Source organism: Varroa jacobsoni, unplaced genomic scaffold, assembly GCF_002532875.2.
Source record: "Varroa jacobsoni isolate VJ856 unplaced genomic scaffold, vjacob_1.0 contig00216, whole genome shotgun sequence".
Lineage (NCBI taxonomy): Eukaryota > Metazoa > Arthropoda > Arachnida > Mesostigmata > Varroidae > Varroa > Varroa jacobsoni.
In genome coordinates, this window is record NW_019214430.1 from 2676 (window position 1) to 25373 (window position 22698).

The window sequence follows — 22698 nt, forward strand, 5'->3', positions numbered from 1 at the left end:
GGACTTTTGCTTAATAACGCTTTATACATAGTCATCGAACAGACTCAGGTCTGGGTTATACGAAAATCATAACCGTTTGGCATAAATAGGCACACTATTTTGCTGCAAGACATAGGGCCTTCGATTAGACGTTAGACATTGACGAGCGCACAAGATACCGATCAACCTCTCCAATACAGCGTACGTGTTCTTAGAAGTATAGTGACATTACGTCTTTTTCATTCGACTTCACACTGAGAACACGAGCATTGGCCGAAAAATCGATTTACTTGCAACAGGTATACACCTTTCACCCTGAGAGCAAGTTAATGATCATTTCTGCGGTTAGTTTTTGAATTTTTAACTCAGAGAAAATTCGAACATGACCCGCTGCTGCACCATTGAGAGAGTGGAGAAGCAACTAACGCCTATCCAATCGTCCGGCTCCATTGAGCTCACGAGGCATCTGTCTGACTTTTACGGTATATTACATGTACGTGAGGTTTTTTTATGACTAATTAGTAACATGGTAGGTATACTCGCATGCAATTCCCTCTTCAATCTAATTCCAGGGTCTGCACTGTTGTTTGTTAGTCATAAAGGTCCTGTGCTGTGCCGGCATCGCCTTTTTCCTTATTTGCATTCTTACCTGTGACTCCGAACACTGCCGATTTTCGGTAATCATACGAGTAGCTTATAGTATTGGTAGGAATGCATCCCACGTGAGGGGATTGAATAACGGCTAATTTCTCTCAAATCACAAGGACCACGCGGTGTTTTCAGCAATCGTTATATCTTTTTACATCATTGTCATTTAATATTACCTATCTGAGACGAGCGCATTCGAAAAATCACTAGGACCAGTCGAAAACAGTTCCGCTTGAAGCCTAACACTATACGTAAGGGTAGTAGGGCTCTGTATGCTTATAGCCAAAGCAAGTTGATTTTAAATTCAAGTACTATTAAAGTTTTCGATTTTTTCAGATGAACACGGATCAGGAATTTAGCACAATCTGCGTTACTGATTCTTTTTGACCAAGCTTCACAAGATGAGGCTGTATAGAATTTTGTTGTACTTCATTGAACGCTCCTTGAGTGGTAAAGAAGCAAAAGAGCGATCTCATTTTTTTCCATAGCAGCTTCGCGTCCCCCAAACTTTAATTTCAATGCCAGACTGAAAGCAAGTTACGCCTCATAAAGGTCATTATAATGGGTTATACTATATGACCACTTTGAAAGCAACATGGGCCAGCATCATTTTAGCTTTAAATAACAAAATGTTGACGATTATTTATTATACAGAGAAATCGGAAAAACTTTGAATACAGATCACCATGATGGCTCTTTCTAGCACGCCCGGATCAGCTTTTGTGCGAGGCATCTTAAAGAAGCCCTTAGCATGTGCCGCGAGTTTAAATAAGGAAGCAGTTAAGGTTTTGCTCAAAAACTTCAGGAAACTGATAAAGTCAAGCAATTTTACTTTTTCAAGTTAAAAAAAAAATACGTCTATTCATAAGGTAAACAACCCATTAAAGGTACTATGCCTGAAAGAAGTAGCTACCCTAGTGTCATAACAGTAATGCGAGATACTGGTTACGATGTTGGCCTTTATTATCGCAAGTCGAAACAGAACTTCGTCGCTTTAAGGAATATGTGCCGATGGATGAACTAGGGTTATGAATCTAAGGTTTCTTGCTTGTCCAGATGGATTGCAAAGAGAGCGCTTGGCAATTTGCTTTAGGCATTCACTGGCGACCATTTGCTGTTTCTTAGAGAAGTTATGCCCGCTAATCCTAGATAACCACGAGATTCACCCAACCCTGCCTAAGTGTGACCAGGTTGTCCTTGGAGAATGGCGTGTACATCGTCGTACTTCCTTCACGCTGCCCGAATAAACTACTACAACCCTTAGACGTGGCAGTTCTTGGGTCGTTGAAAGCTTGACTTTGTACAGGGCGTACAAGGAGTTATTTATGACGCCAAATATCGTAAGAGGGCTTCAAAACACAGGTTTCGTGTCGATGAACAGAAACGTATTCACAGGAAATAATTTTCTTTTTTTTCAGTAGCACAGGCTGATAATTAGCCAGGGCTGCTGGGCCATTACGAAACATTATCCTTGCAGGAGAGCCGTTCATCGTCGAAAATGGAGACTCTATTGCGGGCAGCTTGCCACCCCATTGCAAACAGAAGCCATAGATCGTCCATTAGTCTCACAAAATAACATTAGTGTCTCCGTTTTCGAAAATATGGGTTTATTTGCTCCAATAGAATAGAGCTGCTTAATAGGATCAATTACAAAGCTTTACATCTCGATGATATAGCCCCACCAGGAGAAGCTAGGTAGGCCAACAACGTAGGTGTCTTTCATGAATTATTTTTTGAAACCTAACGATTTATTTTTAACCGTTAATAGGCCGCAAGGTAAAAAATTCTTGGCGAATTCGTCTTTAGTACATTTTGGTTCATATGGATCCACCATCTTCTCTAAATGGTACGGTTTATATAAAAAAAAAAAAAAGGAAAAAAAAACAAAGACTCTATTTTTTCTCTAGCAAAAAGATATAGACTTACAGGCTGGATATTGTTAAATTTTCAGAATATTTTAGAGGCATACACATCAGAAATTTGGTGAAATCCAAGTTAATAGTTCTTTCTCTAACCAATTTCTGATTCTGTGTAGAATTAATTCTATACACAAAATAATTCTACACGGAACAAATAACTCTTTTGAATTTGATATAATTTTTGTTGAAAAATTAAGAAGCAGAATAATCGCCTTATTCTTTCACAACAGGTTCGCCTGTCCCAAAGTTACATTTCCAAAAGCAACCTAGGGGTAAGTTTGTTTCATAAAAGTTGAGTTAAAGTGATCAATCTGAAGGCTATATGGGCCATTGCATAATGGGCACGTACGAAACTAAATGGTGCCGATAACAATCCTGTAACAAAAAAATTAAAGAATAAAGTTGCTTCAAGATACAGATCAGCTTGGTAGGAATGCGTATTTGCGTACATATGCCACATGAGCCGAAGTCATCGTAGTTTTGGGCCATGAAAAGTTATACAAGAATCATATAGTCACGGTAGTTGTACACACTTCATTCATTTCGTCGCGAACCTTTTAGAATAACGATGTATACGTTATTATTGTTTTCTTCTATTCGCGAACAAAATATAAGTCGTGTATGGGTTAGTACCTGAGCTATTCGAAACCCGGTTTTGCATTCCACAGAAAAACCTTATGTGGACCTAATAAACGAATCACAGCCGTTAATTTGTTTGCTTAGCGGTAAATGATTTCCAGAAATCAGCTCTTGTCACGACAATGACAGCTCTTGCTAGCTAGAAACGTATTCATTGAAGTATTTATTCATCACTTCTATATCGTTGTCCTAGCTCTAGCGCATATAACTTCAATTTGAAGGCTTACATTTTCTTGCGCAAAGAAATCAATGTTTCAACGAAGCTGTAATTACTGCTAAGAAAAACGATATTTAATAGTTATTTGCTGCCAAGTTAAATTGATAAACAGTTTTGATCCGTCTACCATAGATTCACATGAAGCTCTGCTGGGTTTTAGTTTTAAATGGCCTAATTATTGACGTATCTTCAGGTCCTCCTTGCGCATGGTCCTGGGCTTATGTGATATGAAGGTGATGCCGATTGTTACCTACGGAAGTTAAATTGTTTGCGAACATCTTTGATCGATAGAACTGGAAAAACTCGATGAAATCAAATTTTCGCTTTTAAAGCACGCCATACACCTATATTGTTGTTCAGTGCTAAAGAGACGTAAGCTTTCTATCAGCCGCCGCCAATTCGGACCCTGACTTTCACTATACGGGAGCTATAACTAATGAAGAATGGAAAAAGGTCAGACACAACAAACCGATGCATAGTTACCCTTTTTGTAGTACATGGCTTTTATCGAATCGTATGCGGAATGTTGGCTTTTTATTTCCCAAGGGCTATGTGTATCTGTACAAAATACGACGCCATATCTCTCGGGTATTCCTCATGCAGAGCCATGTGCTGCAGTACCATTGTCGGTCTTTTTAAGCGGGCACTTAAAGTTTCAAATTTGAAACTTTTGAGTTCGTACAATACAATTTTATTTTCCTAAACATAAACAAACCTTATGTACTACTATATGTAATATCGCCATACAGTTATTTTACAGTATTTGTTGTTTTACAAAGAATTCCTTTTAATACAACCGAGTTTGAATCAATGATGTCCGGCTTTGCTAGGCGGAAACATAACTGTATATAGCGCCGATGTATAGATTTACAGGGCACAGCAGTACCAAAATCGAATTCCCTTAGAGAAATATATTTAATAACGAATTAGCCATTTAAAATTTGCATTCAGCCACACAGTAATAATTTGCCAAATTATGACCACTTTTATCTTCGGCAACTTCCTCGTGTCCTTATTCTGTCTTAGCGGATTGTTTTGTTAAATTTACAGTAGATGTACGTATTGATCGACGTGTGGATGGTCCAGCCTTGCACTGACGTCTCCAATAGCCATCTTCAAAAATCCGTCGTAGGAAAAAATCCAGAATCCATTTTTGTGGGCAAGCCAAGCAGTTTAAGAAATGGTGACACCGACCCGTACAGCGAGAAGCTAGGTACCATTCCAGTCTAAAGATTTACATAGCTTAAAGACGAGCCATTCAAGAAGTCTCCCGTCTCAACTTCAATCCAAACCAGTGCGGTGCACGATACGCGCAGTCTCATCCGTCAATTATATACATTCAGAAAAACGAAAGATAATGCTCAATACTCACACCACGATGGGCCAATACAGCGACTGCAGACAACGGCATCTGGATTGAGCTAGAAAACTGTTCAACATTGCCCCCTTGCAACCTGGGGCAACGCCTCGTACTACCTCATATCGATAGCTTTAGGTAAATCCATGTAAACTTTATCATATCACAAAACAGGCAGAGAATCAGGGAGAGCTAGTAAAATTGTCAAACAAAAAAATTAATCATTTACTGCATGTCAATCACTGACGAAACCGGTAGCAACGGGAACTCGACCGCCTCCCGTAGCTCTAAACTTTTAGCAACGTTTAGTACAGAAGCAAACCGTAACAATATCGTTACACCTATAAACTGCAGACAAGATGAATTACTTCGTGCAGACCACCAATCGAAAATCCCTCCAGTACGTTTTGCAAGAAAAGCCACGCTGATCATAAATCGATGAAACGTGTGATGTCCTTAGATTAACTAACTGAAAAGGAGGGTTCGTTCCTGATGCCTTCAGGATCGAGCATGAAGAATTTATTCATTCCTCAGTTAGATGCCATAATAAACGAGTGAAATTTACGAGACACGGTATTCCTTTAATGTATATGATGGCGGTTCCATTTTGTAATAGCTTACTTACTAGACCATTGCTTGAAATGGAAGCTGAGGTAGCTAAATTTGTACTTTGATCGCCAGCGTTTCAGATTGTAGAATATATTTGTAGACTTACACTAAGTCAGTTTTAAATCAACTTTAGGAGCTTCGAATCTATATATTTTTTTGTGTCAGCTATGCTTAGAGCACTCCATATAGCTTTTATTTTTAGAAAAATATAAGCTCGATTAGAGCAGACTTCCTCCCAAAGGGTTTTGCATAACACTAAGATATTTGCAAATCAGAGGTTTGAAGATTAGTGATATTTAAGATCATCTGGAGTCACGTTCAATCGAAGTGCATGTGATCACACTTACTTTCCCATAATCTATGCGAAATCAAGCCCTACCATGTCCGTGTTATTATTAACCGACAAGTTACAAAGAAAGCAATAGGGACACAGAAAAAGGATTAGTTTTTATGTAAGCAACTAGTTTGCCTAAAACTAAGAGATATTGCATTCTCTCTCCAGAGAAGCAGCTAAGGTAGTATCGAGTGTGTCGATATATCCGACTGCACCAGCAGATGCTCTATTAGGCGCATCTGAAAACCTAAACCCCTCCGTACCACTTTTTTTGCCATCGTTATCAACTAACTCTTTTGCGGATTATATAATCACATGAGTTGATGTCAACGGAGAACTATTTTCAATGATACTAGCGAACAGTATTGTACTAATTAGTACACCTGCAAAAAAAGCTTACCTGTTATCTGTATACTCGTGTAATACTCGAATATAACATGTCAAAGTATACTTCACTGATTCAAAAACTAGCGTTGAATTAATAAATTTAGCTAGTATATTCCGAAAATTAGCCGGCCCTTATTGGCTGTTTCCAATATAAAATCTTAGCTCAATTTGTGGTAGCGTCGATATTGTGGACGTAGCAGAAAATGATGGATGTGTAGTAATTGAATACCGTGTCTCGTGCTTAACCCTTTAACTTCCTTTAATATATTGTTTGTTTTCAATTGCAGATACTGAGCATTTGAACGAATTTCTCCGGGAACACAAAATCTCATGTGAATCATATATATCTATATATATGATTCATATATATTGTATATAACAAGGAGAAGTGCGGAAAAGTGGTCAGTTGAGCTTGTTTTAATGGTGATGTCAGCGTTGCATGAGGAGCTAGTCAGTCTATGGAAGTTAGATGCAAGAAGCTCGAAAATTAGTCAAAATGGCCCAAAAATACTTTTTGTGCACATAAGTCTTTGCTATAAAAACTAGCAGTTGCTTTATACAGGGGAATACTAACTGTCAATCGGCTCATCGAGACAGGCTCCAGAGCCTAGTCCGTTTAAGATTTTTAGCGCCCTTTGTAAAGCGTATTCGGACGACCCTTGCGAGTTCGTACACATAAATATTGTCCAAAGCATGGTTTCTATTAAAAAGTTACCTGCGGATTAAAAAAAGAATATTTTACGAAGAAGTTAGCGATTTAAATCTCAAATTGAACTTGTAATCGCGCTGATTGAGAGTTACGCTGAATAAACGCGATCGCTGAAAATGACACTCCTAGCACTTGCAAAAAAAATGTGTTAATTGACCTGTTCCTATTTAGATACAAAAAAAACTCTCAAAGAAAGTTTCAACAATTTTAATTTTTTAAGTAAACTGGTCGTAAAGTTATTTTCGTAAAGACCTATTTAAATGTTTAAGATTCCAACACAATATTTTCTCTCTGGTGAAGCGTTTTACAGGAGGTCGAAATATGACAAGTCGATGCGCTCACACACTCACTACTAGCCTTTTCCATAGAGTAAAGGTTGTAATTCTTCGGGCAGGTGGTCACTGGTTATTCTGGTTAATCCTAACTGTTTTTAACTCATCCGTAGATTTTAACTTTTCCAAAGATGAAGAGGAATTAAAAAAAAATGTTTTTAAAAACAGCACCAATAAGAAGATGTGCTTTAACCAGTGGTTAGTGAGATTGAATCACGGATACCAGAAGAGAACAATCGTGGGCGTAGAAGAACCACATTTTTTTGGATTTACTTGATAAATATGCACTTCAAGAGACAACGGTTATTTACCTTGGGTGTTATAGTTGGTACCAATATACTGATATATAAAGTGATTGTTCTAGCTGAAAGTTGTCCTTGGCATCAATAATTGAAGATTAACTTAAAAGAGGCCAGCAAGTATTCTCCCTTGGGATTTTTACTTATCAATGAATGCATGTTTGGTCGACATGCACGGATACATAGCATAGCTAGTAATTACATTTTTAATAGACTTTATCTTCAAGCCTTTCGTAAGATACTCACTTTTTGGAACTTGCTACGCCGATGGCGAGTCAATGGGTAAAACTTTTCCAGAAGCCAGCACAGTCAGCGGCTTAGTCGTGAGTAGCCCCTATACTACAAGTGTACCGATTGACCTATACAGAGTAATCGTACAAAGGACACTCCGCTGATGGTAGGGCTACAACAACAACATAATCCCAAGCAGGAGCCGTCACACGAAGAAAGTGAAAAACAGCGTAGAATAATGTTCCGTAACAACGACCTGCTCAACACAAGCCAGTAAAGCACTCGCTGCTGTTTCGTATCGCTTACCCTTTGCCAATCATCTAAAGGGGCCAACTGGCAGACAAGATTACCTCGTACTTAGGCCAAGGCTTTGCCTCAATCGGCTTCAATCCTTCTCTTTCTCTTTTTTCCCTTTTACCCGTTTTCCCTTTTCTTTTTGTGAAAATAGTTGTCCTAGAGTAAGCGTCACTGACATCTGTTGAGATAGCGACCAACACGTGAGCACACAAATTTGTGCATCCATGAATATCTGTCCCGGCGTTGGTCCATAAGGGTTTTTTTTTTGTTATGGAATGATTTAATAGCATAAACGTACTACAGGGGCTTCAGTGTCCTCAGAGGATTTGATTGCACTTAAAAAAAAAAAGAAAGAACGAATCAAGCGGACTTTCCTTTTACTTTTGTGCTCAGCAGTTCTCTTTTCTATATGAGAGATAATCGCAAAATAGCCACCAAAGCTTTGCCGGTACTAAAGGAAGCAAGCATGTAAAATTTTAAGAGTCAAAGATAACTACCCTGATATTTTTTTGAAGTTTTCGATGGCCTTTGGGTCAAGGATTGAGGATCGTGATCTATCTACTTATCAATATAACATATATGTATATATATATTATTAAAGTCAAAGTAATTCTCTCCTTACGGTGCAGATACTTTCCTGCGAGAAAGAGCTCTGCAAAAATGCTTGGGTACAAAAGTTCAAATTTGAACACACAACTTCCGTGAGCCGCTGAGGCTGTCGTTCTTTTTCTGGGTCGTTTTTACATGACAGGCTTAGAGAGGTTCGATTTGATTGGCAGACGACGGTACTGCTCTGACGTCAAGCTCGTGGAACTACTACGAATCCAGTGATGAAACTGGTGAAAAGGGCGAAACCTGAATTCTACATAAATATTTCGAGTTAAGCGTCGCTTCTAGTATGAAACGAAGTATGTCTACGCTTCGTTTCAAACCGTTTTTAAGAGCAGCTAATGCAGTGTGCAAATCAGTCTTCAATGGTAAAATTTTTGTCTTACACCGGGCGACGTTCATCATTTTCGAATCTAGGTTACCTTAGGTGTAGCTAAGCTCACTTGGAAAACACGCTCTATCTAGCCATGGAAACACCTAATCCATTCTCTAAAGAGTATCTTGCAACTGGCCGTGAGGTGGCGCCAGTAAACATATAATATACGACCAGTATTAACAACAAAAAAGTAAACGTCTTGATGAGCGTTCAGTCACCTTCTATTATATTGGTGCATTGTTTGTAATGCGAAAATCAAGAGATATGAATCGAACGAGCCGTTTCATATTGCGGCTTGATTCAGTAGATATCCAAGTGTTGTTAATAGTTATTAAAAGATATGAAAAACTAAGTTAGACAAAGGGCTTATTGTACCAGCAGTATACATCTTCTGTGCCGCTCATGCTAGCTTTAGCTCGAATCGTCTCTTCGTTCAGTTGGCAAAGACCGTGGAGTTGGCTAAGCTAGACAATGAAGACAGATAGATTAATAATTCAGTCAAGTGTTTATTTATCTTCTCTGCGCTTCCCGAGCACTAATAGGAAACACGCATGAATCGCACCTTTTCCCAGATGGGTATCTTCTTTTTGCCTTTCGACAAAGTGATCTTCTTAAACAAGGCTCGGATGGAGTTTTGCCTCGGTATATCGACTTATGTTAGAAATATTTTGCTCCTCTATATTAAACACTGTTGCTTTCATATCCACTACAAAGTGCGGCTGAGACTTGAGCAAACTGGTCGGTGCATGTTACGGATGCTAGATTACAGACTCTCCTAATGAATACGTATGCCATAAATTATATTGCAAAATGCAACGTAGTTAAAGTTGCCAATAAAACTCTGTAAACATGTGTATTTTGTGTTTCCATATTATAGAGTTAATAAATAAATTTAAGCCATCCAGCCAAATGAGCCAATTTTTAGCACGAGACAATGTGGGCCTGCGATCGGTTTTGAGACTGGGCCATCGCACTTAAGTGTGCTCAAGTTGAATAGATAAATACGTTACTACTACTAGTACTACTGCTCCAGATAGAAGGAGGAAGCAACGGAACGCTCTGTGTGCTTAAAACAGCGTAATGTGCGTACAAATGCTACCTTGCAAATGAAAATCTTTTCGCAGGCACCAGTTTCAATCAGTCTGATGTGCAGCCATCCATATTCTACGACTGATGGGAATGTACGCCCCTGAGTATTCTCAATAGGTAGATAATACCATTAAATATCACACACTTTTACGCGAAGTTTCAATTTGGTAGTTGTAGTGTTTTGCGATCACTACTGTTAGTTATATTCGAAATATTTTCTTAGAGGATTTTTTTTAACAGACAATCTTTACTTCGGCATGTTTGTTGCTCGTGATGCAGACATCGCATCCTTTTAATTCAATAGATATGCTAACAGCTATAGAATATATATATATATATATATATGTACACCGATAACGAAAAGTGTTTGCTTTATAGGTCGAGAACCCAGGAAGTAAAAATACGAAGCAAGCGTTTAATGATAATGTCATCCAAAAGATGCGCAATTGCTTTCCTGCGACTGGTCGAATATTCAGTTAAATAATTAGGACTCACTTCAGCAGAAAAGGTACATAAGGGACAAATCTGACGCTGTTTCAGTCGTCATTGCACCGCAGACAAACCATCTAGTTATAGTTGAAAAAATTTTGTCCTGTTGCCCGGGCTAGTGCGAACGGAGCAAACATAGGAATAACTACAAGTGGGTTAAAAAAAGTTTAGCCTGTTGACGCATAGGTCTGCAAACACATGCAGGAACATATACACATGTGCTATAGTTGTATTTGAAATAAATATTAGAGAAGACTGCACAGCATGGATAGAAAGTGATATGGGGGTCAATTCATATTTACAAAACCGTTATAATGCTGTCTCACAATGTCAAAGATTTCGAGAATATCTTCGGAAGGTTGTCAGAACTTTCCATATTCTCTTCTATTTTAGTCACTCTACGGCTGAAAATACTCCATCATACACCAAAAAACCTTAAATATATCGTTAGAGGTCCTGCAATTTCATCCATTCTCTATGCAACCAATCACCTTTGCGCTCCTATTTGATCCCTATCACTATTGTTATTATCAGTCCGCTCTGACGAAGCTCGGCAGATCCAGCTCAAAGGCTTGCTCAAAGGCAAATCGCGCAACATGCGTTCCACTTTAGGTGGAACTGCTTTAGGTGGTTTGAAGGTACTCGAGTCTGACTCCGCGAGATTGTACCCTGCAGAGTTGTTCGATTCACACGATACGTGCTACTGTTCTACCAAATTATAGAAAATTGTGGCACGAGGGCGAAACGCACCGCATTGTAGAAACGTTTCTAGATTTTGGTAATAAATAGGTTGCATTTTACAAGGTACCTGTCTGAAGGTAAGTTACTAGGCATACGACTATCCCGAGGACATATCTGACGGCAGACGCCGCTGTAGATGCTTATCACATAAGGTACAAAGCACAAAACTGTTCAGCAAATAACAAATGCTTCCCTTGCCTTTGGTAAATCTTACACTGCCAACAGGAAAGGCTCTCCCCCGGACAGCTTAATGGAAAACGTATTTTTCCTGCTAATGTTAGGGTTCGAATCCGGGCATGGACAGACTTCTAACAGAATGCCGGACAGTGATACCAGACGTGAAACTCGAAATAATATCTCTTGGTTATTTCGATTGCCGTAGCCTAATATACCAAACCAGTAAGTTGTATGGAAACAGGCTTTTATTACCAATGCGCTTTGACTGCCAACAATGGTAAAAGTGCTTCAGTGCAATGCAACTTCGATCGACAATGACAAGTATTTAATTTCCCAAAGAACAGTACAATAAAGCAAAAGCTCGACATGAACCTAATCTTTAAGTCAAGCAAAGATGACGTTTCTTTCATCGATGACGGATATACAATCTTCTTGGCAGAAGACCTATATAGACCGTACGTTTTGTACGAACGAGCTGGCAGAAGAATATGTACGCTAGCTGAAGGGAGGTTTCAGTAGAGCACCTCAGTGAAGTTCAAGAAGCCAGGGTCAACCTTCGCAAAGAGCTAAAGCGGAACAATCAGAAGAAATGGATTGAAATGTATTGAGTAAAGCTACAAAATAGTAAGTGGAAGAGGCCTAGGCGGAGGGCCGCCCAAATTAACAGATTACGGAGACAGCAGAAAAAATGTTTCCGAGAAATCAGAGCTGTCAGTGAGTGAAATTTAGGACAAAGCTAAAGGAAATCGTGATGCTGAGTTGAAGAATACTGGTAGGGCAGGCGGCAGGGTGGGAGAAAATATCATCGGAGGTTGTAAAGCGTTTACTGGCATATCACTAGGAAACATCTGACAACACGAGTAAAACGAGGCTCATAGTAAAGCCTGGCAGGTCTCTGTACCTTCTCAGATCAATGAATAAGGCATTCGAAGCTTTCATTATCTATAAGTTGACAAGCAAAATGTACGAAAAGGGAGCGCAGACAACTGGTTCTAAACTTAAACGATCACGTCGAGCACGCGTAAAGGGAGCAAAACGGGAAAAGGTGGCTATCCTTCTGCATGTAAGGAACTCTCAGCTGAATCAGCTAGTACTAAGTGAACCCGGATACTCTTTAAGTAAGAAGAAGAATTACTCCGCATCTTCGGCGAACTATAAGTAACCGAAATATTCGACATTCGGCAAGAATGCCGTGAAGCTCTACGTTAGAATCAGTCTCGTAAAATCCTACTTATGACTGACTGTTCAAATTACTCATACCAAAAAATGCAGTTGACCTAGCGTTGATGATTATTGCCGCCATTAGGAGAGGTTTCGTAAGAGAATGAAAGCATAGCCCTGAGCTATGTTACATAAGCCATGATATCTATTGGGAAAGAAAAAGTGCGTCAATCTCAACACCAAACTGGAATAACCGGCCAGTCCAGCCAGAGATGACTAGGGTTTAACTGGGGCCCAGGAGCGGAGCAGCCTTGTCTGCATCAAGTCAAGGCTGACGCTGAGGGTTAAGAAACTGTGTGAGAGACGGAAAATGTAAATTTCTATAAAATTTAAAAAAAAATGACAGATTCTATCGTTTTTGACGCGAATACTGGTTGGGTAAAAGGAAAGTACGCCACATGTTCGCTTTCTGAAAAAAAATTTAAAAAAAAAACTCCTAACCGCTTCAACTTTGCGGTTATTGTCCTGAGTATAAGACGACCATGGAACATCATAATTGACAAGCGAAAGGAACTGTTTTAGGATTAACCATTTATCTTGGAAAGGAGAGAGCGTCGCGAGGAGTCGCAAACACAACAAGGGTCACTCTCTGAGTTTGTTACTGGAGATCAAAGAGCGGTACAAGAAAGACCTCGGAGAAATGACCCACCACCTAACGCATGTTCTCATTGGATACGGATGTTTTCAAAAAAATCTGTTTCAAATAGCGGAAATAGTGGAGAAAACACCATATTCGCCTTCGTAGTTGGGTGTAAGAAATCTTTGTTATTCTACAATTCTACGCCTATTGTGTAGAGCCTAGAAACTTAGCAATTTATGTATTGAAATGTTTTACAAATGTTTAACTATTATTAAAAAAAAAAAAAAAAAAAAAAACTGTCCAAAAATATCACCTTTTTTACAATTATTAGCGTCTATTTCTTAGCATAAGACATACGCTCTCAACAATTTAAATTTTATGACTGTTTTCTCGTCAAGCTTACAGAGAAAATAGCAAAAATCACTTGGACTTTTGTCGAAACGCTAGGCACATATATACTGACTTACAGCTTTTAGCGAACCCGTTATTCAATGGGTTCGAGTTATTCCGTGACTTTGTTGCGCTACGATATTACTTAACCTTAGCCATTCGATCACATTTTTTGGGGTAATTCCGTTACTGCAACGCTTTAGTCGCCACAAGTCAGACAGTCTTCTATTGTAGCTAAATTAACCCGTAGCCATGCAAAGATATAATCCTGCACCCCATCGCAATGAAATTGTCACCGTTACCTCCGAAGCATAACACCTAATAGTTAGCCCGCTACTTCAATCTGGAACAGATCTCGTTCCTCAAAATTGCTCATAAACATCACATCATTATTATCAAGGAATTAATGTGAAACGCGGATATTTTTAATTATCCATCTTGTTTCAGGGAAGCCATGTATTATTTTATAACATGAATGAACGCCAAAAGTCGAATTTTATGACATACCACCAAATACATTTATATAGACATATATACAACAAGTCTAAATTATCTAAAAGTACCAAATGAATATAGCAATACAACGAGGTGCACACGTGCGATATGAAGTTACGATAAAATATGTATATATCGAAACATCGTGGGTGTGTTACATTTATATTAGGTAGGCACCGTGTTCGTATCGTTTGGCTAGAAAGGATTTTCAGGGGTTTCCGTCACTGAAATCTCATACTAGACGTATCTATAAGTTCTGAGTCATTTTTAGCCGTTCGATATCAGTAATACAAACATGATAAAAGAGATCTGTGTTGCCACTCGCTTGTTGGGTAGACATTCGTGCATTCGCTAATGGATGCTAGCAAGATAAATAGGACAGTGTTTTTCTACAAAAAAAAAACTTAGTTAATAGTTTTTAATCTGAAAAAGACCGCGAAGCACAGAAATGCCAAACGACATCTTATTTTTATGCTTAACGTAGTGGACGCAGATCTTTTCATTTGATTTTCGTAACATAGCCAATAGCTCAACCTAATTATTGAGCAAGCCTAACACGGAACGACGCTTACATACATGTCGCTCGTGCCGCATACAAGGGTACCAGGTTTATAATGATGATCGTATCTGAATCAGGCGCCTGTTCAAAAGTATGATTTGTAAAAATATCGTATGCTACATGGATGAACGAGACTTTCTACACGAAGCATTGGTACTTTCCGATGCAGCCATTTTGGGGCCCCTAGCTTTCGAAAAAAGGCCTAACATATGGCTTTTGTGATCGTCTGGCCTATTTATAACACATACCGTACCTTTGTTAGATCGTTGATCCTTTTATCTTGGCTGTAATAGTGAGGAAGGCGGTGTGTCATCAGCTGTTCACATTGAACTGTATATTTATTTTCTTAGTAATTTTCTGTTTTACAAAAATCACGCCCCAAATATGAAACTAAAGGTATTCTTATATGCTCTTCATCTGTATGTGTAACATATAAGGACTGCGACTCTCATGAGCGTGATTTTCCGTCGGTTCATTGTGCTCATAGACCGAATGGCGAACATGGTTGTCGCGCTTTTCCAGGTTCAACGATCCATGGCCAGACTTAGATTTAAGCTCAATGGACAGATCAAAGCTAATCGTTTCTAATCGAGGAATCCCTTTACAAATACAGTTTTTATGTTACTTGTTTTTTTTTTGAGTACCGAGCGATATCAACGTATACCTGCAGGCGCTCTAAACAAATCGAGTTAATTGCTCCTCAGGATGCATGATTGGCTTCTTCAACATTTAGCTTTACAGAACGAAAAGGACAAGGTACTTCAACTGTACAATGAATTATGTCTAATAATTTCTGGTATTGAACACGATTCGTTAACGGCACTCCTTACAACTAATAAATTGAATAAGTTCTTAGTGGATCTGCAAAACTTCGAGACTTCAAATCGCCAGATAGATTGATACGAGAAGTAACTGTGTTTGAAACATTTTCACATCTATACATATATATTTATTGAATCTAATGAAATTATTGCGGCTGGAGGGAACGTTCCTGTCTTGCTTAAACAATCAATTAATAATAGGCACCCTAATATCTAGAAGTTACTATCCGAGAAGCAGAAACTTATAATAATTTGATTGAAGACACAAAGCCTTTATAGTTTATAGTACGAAATATTAGTTGGATAGCTCACGTTTCATACCGAAAAAGGTCGTACATAATGAGTAGCTAGTTAAAGAACTCAATCAGCCCTGGAGAACGATGTTAGACCGCTTTTATTAAAAACAGAAATAATTATAAATTAATTAAACAGAAATATTAATTGAGAGTAAATTAAATTAATTAAACTAAAATATAGAACTCTGAATCGCCCCAAAAAATGTTCATGATTTATGTAAGCACTCACCGGCTAGATCGAGTCGAGCAGGTCACTGCTGGGTCAAATCGGTTTACTAGGTACAAATAGAGATGGGCTGCCTAAATACTTAGAAGTAAGGTTAACGTTACTTGAAAGGCGTCGACCTTCGTTGTTATTTTCATTATTGAGCACCCAAGTATGTAACGGTTCTATAAGTATAAACGGTTTATTTGCGATGCAATTGTACACTGAAGTTAAACATTTGTCTAGATTTAGCACCATTTCAATGACAATAAACATCTACCACCAAACAAAAAAGTATCGTCACGAAAACGCAACATTAAATACATAAAAGTGTATACAAATAACAAAATATGGATGTACGTGATGAAAATTACTTTTACGTATAATTTCCCTGTACGATAGTTACCTTTTTATAACACCCCTAAGTAATTCATTAAAGATCAGCGACCAACTACCTAATGGTATATCTGGAAAATTTCTTTCTTCGGAAACATTTTTTTACATAGTATAAAAATATTAAGTATATAACTAATTAGTTGAGAGAGATACCGTTGTTGATGAACGACGATGCAGCACAAAGGGAACTTCCCTAATATTGCCTTTCGAAACAGATAGAGTAATTTCGTTTACCATCTTCATGCTTGAAACGTACGGTCTGCTATGACCTAGCACATTCACAACGAACGAAGACGGTAGAGATAAGACAGGCAAATACGTACTCTACTTAATTTCGTTTCGGAATGTGGAAGAAGGCTATTTTTCCCATCATTATAAATAAAGAAAGACGGCAACAATTTGCAGCCTGAAGGGCGCGATCTGTCCTTTGTGAAAATGGTCAGTCGCTTACCTTCCCTCACAGGCAAGTGATGTCAGAAGGAAAGGGTCGCGACAGAGGAGAGAGAGAGCACTCACGACGCGCTCCGAAATAATACATTCGGCCTTTTGCTAAATAACTCTCCACTGGGGTCCCTGGCACTCTCCACCCCATCTATCGACTTAGCTCGAGCAGAAAGATGTCGAATACATGCGAGTCGTCTATTTCTAACACTTGTTACGTCATCTCTATCTAATACGTATCGCTGTTGTTGTTGCCGCCGTTGTTGCCAGTAGCGGAACTAAAGCAGGTTTAATTTGCTGTGCCCGCATAACAAAAAAATTGTTGTCTTTGATAAAGGAGGCTCTAGTGATAATATAGTAGTTGCTCTTTTAGGGACATGTGAGGTAGTCTAACTTTAAAGTCAGGCCTGGACATACTTCGTTTCGTGCTGGCAGGGGTCTGCCACATGAAACGACGCCTATCGGTAGTACTGAACATGAAACTCAAATGATTTGGAAGACTCATGTATGGTGACGTTACTGTGACATTAAATTCAGAGTAAATGGAGTCTAACGACATTCCAACAAAAACAAGTGGATGACAATTTAGATAATTTGTATTTCGATCAGTGATTGACTATATGACACCTACGGCTCCGAATTACGATACTTGAGTTGTGGAGCAGGCGAGATTCTGTTGTTGTAGAAGTCCCTTCTCTGTCTCTTCCGTCCCCGTACCGTGAAAGCTGACGTGATAGCACGGCTACATCGTGAAGGCGTACTCAGTTAATTTTGTAGTTCACGCATGAGTATCAGATCATAAATTGCAGTTAAGGGAAGATTAGTGCAATTGTTTGGAGTGAAAATCGTGAGATTCGGCACCCGGGAACGACCTGTTGGCATCTGACTAGGTCGCGCCTACTACCGCCTCTGCCGCCGCTATGGATTGGCGTAACGCGAACGCGACGGACGCATCGCTTAACGTGAGTTCGAAGTAGTAGATAAATAATTCAGCTAGCGTTTTTCCTAGTTTGTCTGATATGAAGTTACTGAGCCCATTGCGTGCACTTATTAGAAGAAAATGTTTTATTCCAATGGTCTACTCATACCATATCTCACACACGGCACGATGCTGGCCAGTGGCGATCTTAAAATATACGCTGCTAACAGCCCAATAGTTGTCAAAATATACTATTGGGATCTATGTACTTATAGCGGCTGCCAAAACTATTCGACTATAGTGCGGCTGCAAAATTTACTGAATGATAAACATGAAAAATCTATTTTCTCAATTAGCAGCCTTTACAAGTCTGCAAAAAATCGAAAAAAAAAAAATTAGATGAACTACGAAATTGAAGAAATAGTCAAAATCAGTCCTTCTTAAGCGTTCGGCTGCCCACTATAGGACACGAAGTATATAGTCAAGGAAAAGGCAAACAAAAATTGATAGTAGCTTTGAGAAGTAGATTATACGATGAATGTAAAATGCCCTGACAAATGTAGGGCAATTAGATTACTACATTGGTCAGTCAGCAATCGGAGGAAACGCAGCGTCTTATAAACTAGCGGGCAAATAGGTCTGCTGCGATCGTAAGCAAAGAATTCTGTAAACGTGTGAGGAGCATGACGAAAGATCTTTTCACAGGAACAAACTGTCACGGTTACTTGACTTGTATCTTATTCTAAGTACAAGTGTAAAACCGAAGGAATCAGCTAACGTCAGCTGTTGTGTGAGCGTAAAAGCATACCTTGACGATTTTTGAAAGTTTAAATTAGAGCCCTTAGAACGTAAGTTTGAGTACAAGTCAACTACCCGCCATAGTCCTCTTTCTGCCACGGTTACTATTCGGCAACCCATAGAGCACTTAGGTTTCCATTATTGACAATTTTTTGCGTTAGGGTGTACAGCCACTTCTTTCACTAATTTGCCTAAGGTATTGTTGACTTAAATAGCTGGATGACTAGATCGGTTGCTGTGGCACAATCATTTACCTTTGTCATACATACATACACTAGCGATATAAACGTTCAGCAATTTTCGCCACCTTCTTTGTCTTTCTTTTGCGATTTGAGTTCTGTGCGCTGAATAAAAGAAGGAACCGCAAGAACGACGACAACCAGCTGATCAACCATGTTCGAGAGATATCACTACATATCAAAATGTTATGGGTAGTCTCCGTGCTTTAATTAGAAGATAGGCCTTGATGCGATTTAATTGTTCGGGCGATTCTTCGCGCTGAGATCTTCTGTGCCTACGCGTATCCCATACGTTGCAACTGGAGTTGCTGCGAGGCTGAGCTAACTGAGAGCAATTTCAAAAGGCAAACGATGAAGCGATTTGATGGCCCATATTGCCGAAACCGTTTTTCTGCGTTTCCTGGAAGCGCGCAGGGTAAAACTCTTGCTGTCAACGAAGATCGACAAGCTTAAGGTAAGGAAATCAATAAACATAAGCGGAAAACGATCTGGCCAAGCACAAGGTGTCACTGGCCGCTGCCCTGCCTCTCCTCTTAAGCTTCATCATTTTATCACCGGTCCGAACTGTGCGATTGCCGCAGAGGACCAGCCTAGAACTTCTTCTTCTCTGGGAACCTGTTCGACCCGGCTGTTACTGTCATCTGTATACAGGATGACTCCGACTAGCTTTGTTGTTCGAGGAGGTCTCTTCAGCAAAATGGAGAACGAAATAGGCTTAGCTTGTCCTTCTGTGCCAGTCCAATAATCTGTGGGGAGGCGCAAGTTCAGCCACTCCATTATAGATGATTATTCTGTTCTTTAAAGGAATCGTAGGGAAAGGTTAAGCAATTTTATAAGGATACTCACCTCGGCATCGTGAACGTGATTTTATCCCTGGGCGCCGAGCCAAAGGTTGCCCTGAAATCGATGAACACCAGACACAATGAACCTTTCGACTTGGCCAGTGTTCTTCGGACGTCGGCCATCAGGACCATGCGTGCCGTTTCTGTAGAACGTTCTTCCCGTATTACTGCTCCGTTGGGATGGCGTGTACCTGTTTACCCTCTTTGTCAGCAAGCTGGAGAGAAGTTTTTCTCGATAATTTTCCGTCATGATGCAAACATGGTTGCATCCTCTTTTCCTTTAGAGACCACTAGTACATCTAAATAGATCTCTTGTATTTTAAAGCGGAATCTTCTCACTAGGTTAAGATTGTATCAGCAGGTAAACATTCATTAAACAGTGCCGTCTGGTACAGTTCCAAAACAAAGGCGCAATGCTCGCTGCAAACCTTATCTGGATTGGCCGCTTTGGTATTGCGTAGGTTCCCAACGCCTTGCATGTGTTTCCATACTGTGAAGTCATATATAGAAGGATATGACGTTTCCTTGAGGTTCCCTTCGCTTACGCTGTGGCGAAAAAGGTGTGCTATCGTATTCCGTGACGAGAATACATTCTAGTAATAACTCACTTGGGCAAGCTGTCGCAATGCGATAGCCATTTGATAGCTGAGGATCTGTATCGGCAACAGACAGCCTTGCAGTTGTTTAAAGTACCTCTGCTCTGTGACACGTACGTGTTTTACCAGATAGCCTCGAAAACGGAGCCCAAAGATGCAACCTGGCTTATGCCTTAGCCAGGACCTCTCCTGCGATATAGTCCCTAGCCTGGGTACAGTAGCGAGCACATTGAAACAAGGGTCTATGTTTCCTGAAGAAAACAAGGGGCTGCGCAAACCACTGAAAAGTTTCGGCAAGAAGTTACGCATCCGTCTCGGCGTTCATTACGTGACTACTGAGAGAACTTCGCAAGCATGTTTCAAAAGTTTGTTTACATCTGGACGTCATGACGGAGTTTGGCGCTCGAACTTCGCGCAGGTGCCATTTAGGCCCTGAAGTCTATTGCCACGGGTATGTGAGCTACAATATAATACCTCCAATATGATAAATAACTTATTCTGAAACTTCACCGCGTCTTTAGGTACGTCCATGGCGACCAAGCAAGGAAAGTCCATAAGCGTGTATCGAAGAGCCATGGCACGGTTTGAGTTTGGCCGATAACGAGGGACGTTGAAACTGCTGGCGATCGCTAAGCGAGACACAGAATAAGAGGACATCGCCTTAGTGTGGTGACAAATTTCCACTATGTACAGTGAGTCCAAACAAGCCGGTCGGACATAGGTGGTCACGAGACTTGAAGGCCACCTAAAACTATGACACTATTGGCGTGAAACAGTTTACCATTGAGATAACTCGGTCTATTGACTTACAATGCAGGAAATCGAAAGAAATAGATTTTGCCTTTTATATTTGAAACCGTTGTGTACTCTGCAGGTACATCTCATTTTGACATTCAGCCATCAAGAAGCTCGAATGTAATTAAATTGAAATGTCCTAGTTGTCAATTCACAACGAACTCACTTGTTTGTATTTATATAACTGGGTATGTTATACTTACTTGAGTAGCCAGATTAATTGAGAAGCGCTCCACAGTTACATTCGGGTTGTAACAGTCGTAAAGTTAATTCAGTATTCTTTGTCTCTAGCAGACAACAACAGCGTTATCTGATGTAGGAGTCGCTCACAAGCTTGTTCAGACTAGAAACTGATTCAAGCCGCACTACTGACCTGCTACTATTTGATTAACTGAAGGAACTATGAACTTTATACAAGTAGCTTTACGGGCATCTGCACCAAAACCCCTTAGAGCCGAGTCGTGTGGCTTCAATTTATTCAACTAAGAAAAGACTACTGTATTTAATGGCTACTGCGATGCGCCGTTCAGTTACTTCAATCGCTACATCTAACCTCAAAAATCTTCCATCCTATTTGTGCCTAAGCGAATGAAGTGAACTGAAGAAACGTGGTGAAGTTTCAAACTATCAAAGGATATAATTTAAATCATGTAAAAGTTTTTCATATTTGCAGGATCTCGACTACTTCTCTGATTTCCTCTGACTTACCTCTGTAGGTAGGTAGGTTTGGTTCCAACATGCAACATTGCCTCAGACGTACGCCGCACTTGATTCTGATTCTGAGGCTAGTCAGACGCACACGTATACCAACGTTTTTGGCTAAATCAGCTAGCGACACCCAGATCTAGAGACTATATAAGTAGGAAATTGTTACACGCATGATTTCGTCATATATATAGCTGTAGTTATAGGGATTAAATTTTCTGTGACAATAAGCGTCGGTTCTTCAGAGTTTGGAATATATCGCTAGAACGAAGGGATGAAACATACTTATTGAACTCTTCAAACGTTGAAGTAAGGCTATTTACTACCGAGGTAAACAGAATGAATAATTTCACGCTGCTACAGTTCATAGGACAAACGGTATTTAGTTCAATGTTTCATTGAGACAAGCGTTGATCGTTCAGGATGATGCTAAGTGGGTATGCTGACTCCTAATTGCGGTAAGATGGACATTTGGGGGTTTGACCTCAACTTGCACTTGCCCCTACCGCAGATAATCGATCCGCTGTGTAAGACAACACTATCAGTCACGTTACAATAGATAGATATTTAATTACCTAGGCACTTCGATGAAGTCTGAAGATGAGCGTCTCTTAGGTTACTTACATGTGCAGTATATGGAGACGTTGAATGTGTACATTCTAAACGTGTTAAGGTCAGGTATTAGATATTATTTTGTTTTCGATATTTATAATTCATTTGTGTATGCAACAATTATTGTGCTTGATAATTTTTGGCCAGTTCGAGCTCCGTTGATGATTTTAGCCAATCAGGCTAATAAGTATGAGAGAAGATGATTATTTTTTGCCTTTGGCCTAGCTTGGCTACAAAGAAATATTAATAGCAGTTAATTTAAGTTGTGTACCTACCAGTAGTGTACATTTCATTGCTTGCTGAAACATATGAGTTAGTTTATAGTACACAGGAAACGTAGCAAGCTTTAT

General features: G+C 39.6%; 1 protein-coding gene and 1 long non-coding RNA gene across 3 annotated transcripts in view; one reads left to right on the plus strand and one right to left on the minus strand.

Moving 5' to 3' along the window:
• Nucleotides 1–1453: 1453 nt before the first annotated feature.
• LOC111270949 (uncharacterized) lies at nucleotides 1454–7967 on the minus strand. The gene is made up of 3 exons (XR_002686565.2): nucleotides 7676–7967; nucleotides 6664–6804; nucleotides 1454–3652 (listed from the first exon to the last, which is right to left on the minus strand). It is a non-coding gene; the product is annotated as an uncharacterized LOC111270949 (long non-coding RNA).
• Nucleotides 7968–16961: 8994 nt separating this feature from the next.
• LOC111270946 (secretin receptor) overlaps nucleotides 16962–22698 on the plus strand; it is a 69631-nt gene continuing 63894 nt past the window's right edge. For both annotated transcript variants that reach the window (XM_022851440.2, XM_022851443.2), the window contains exon 1: nucleotides 16962–17804. In XM_022851440.2, the coding sequence (XP_022707175.1) occupies nucleotides 17763–17804 (42 nt within the window). In that variant the 5' untranslated portion in view covers nucleotides 16962–17762. The remainder of the gene's footprint in view (nucleotides 17805–22698) is intronic.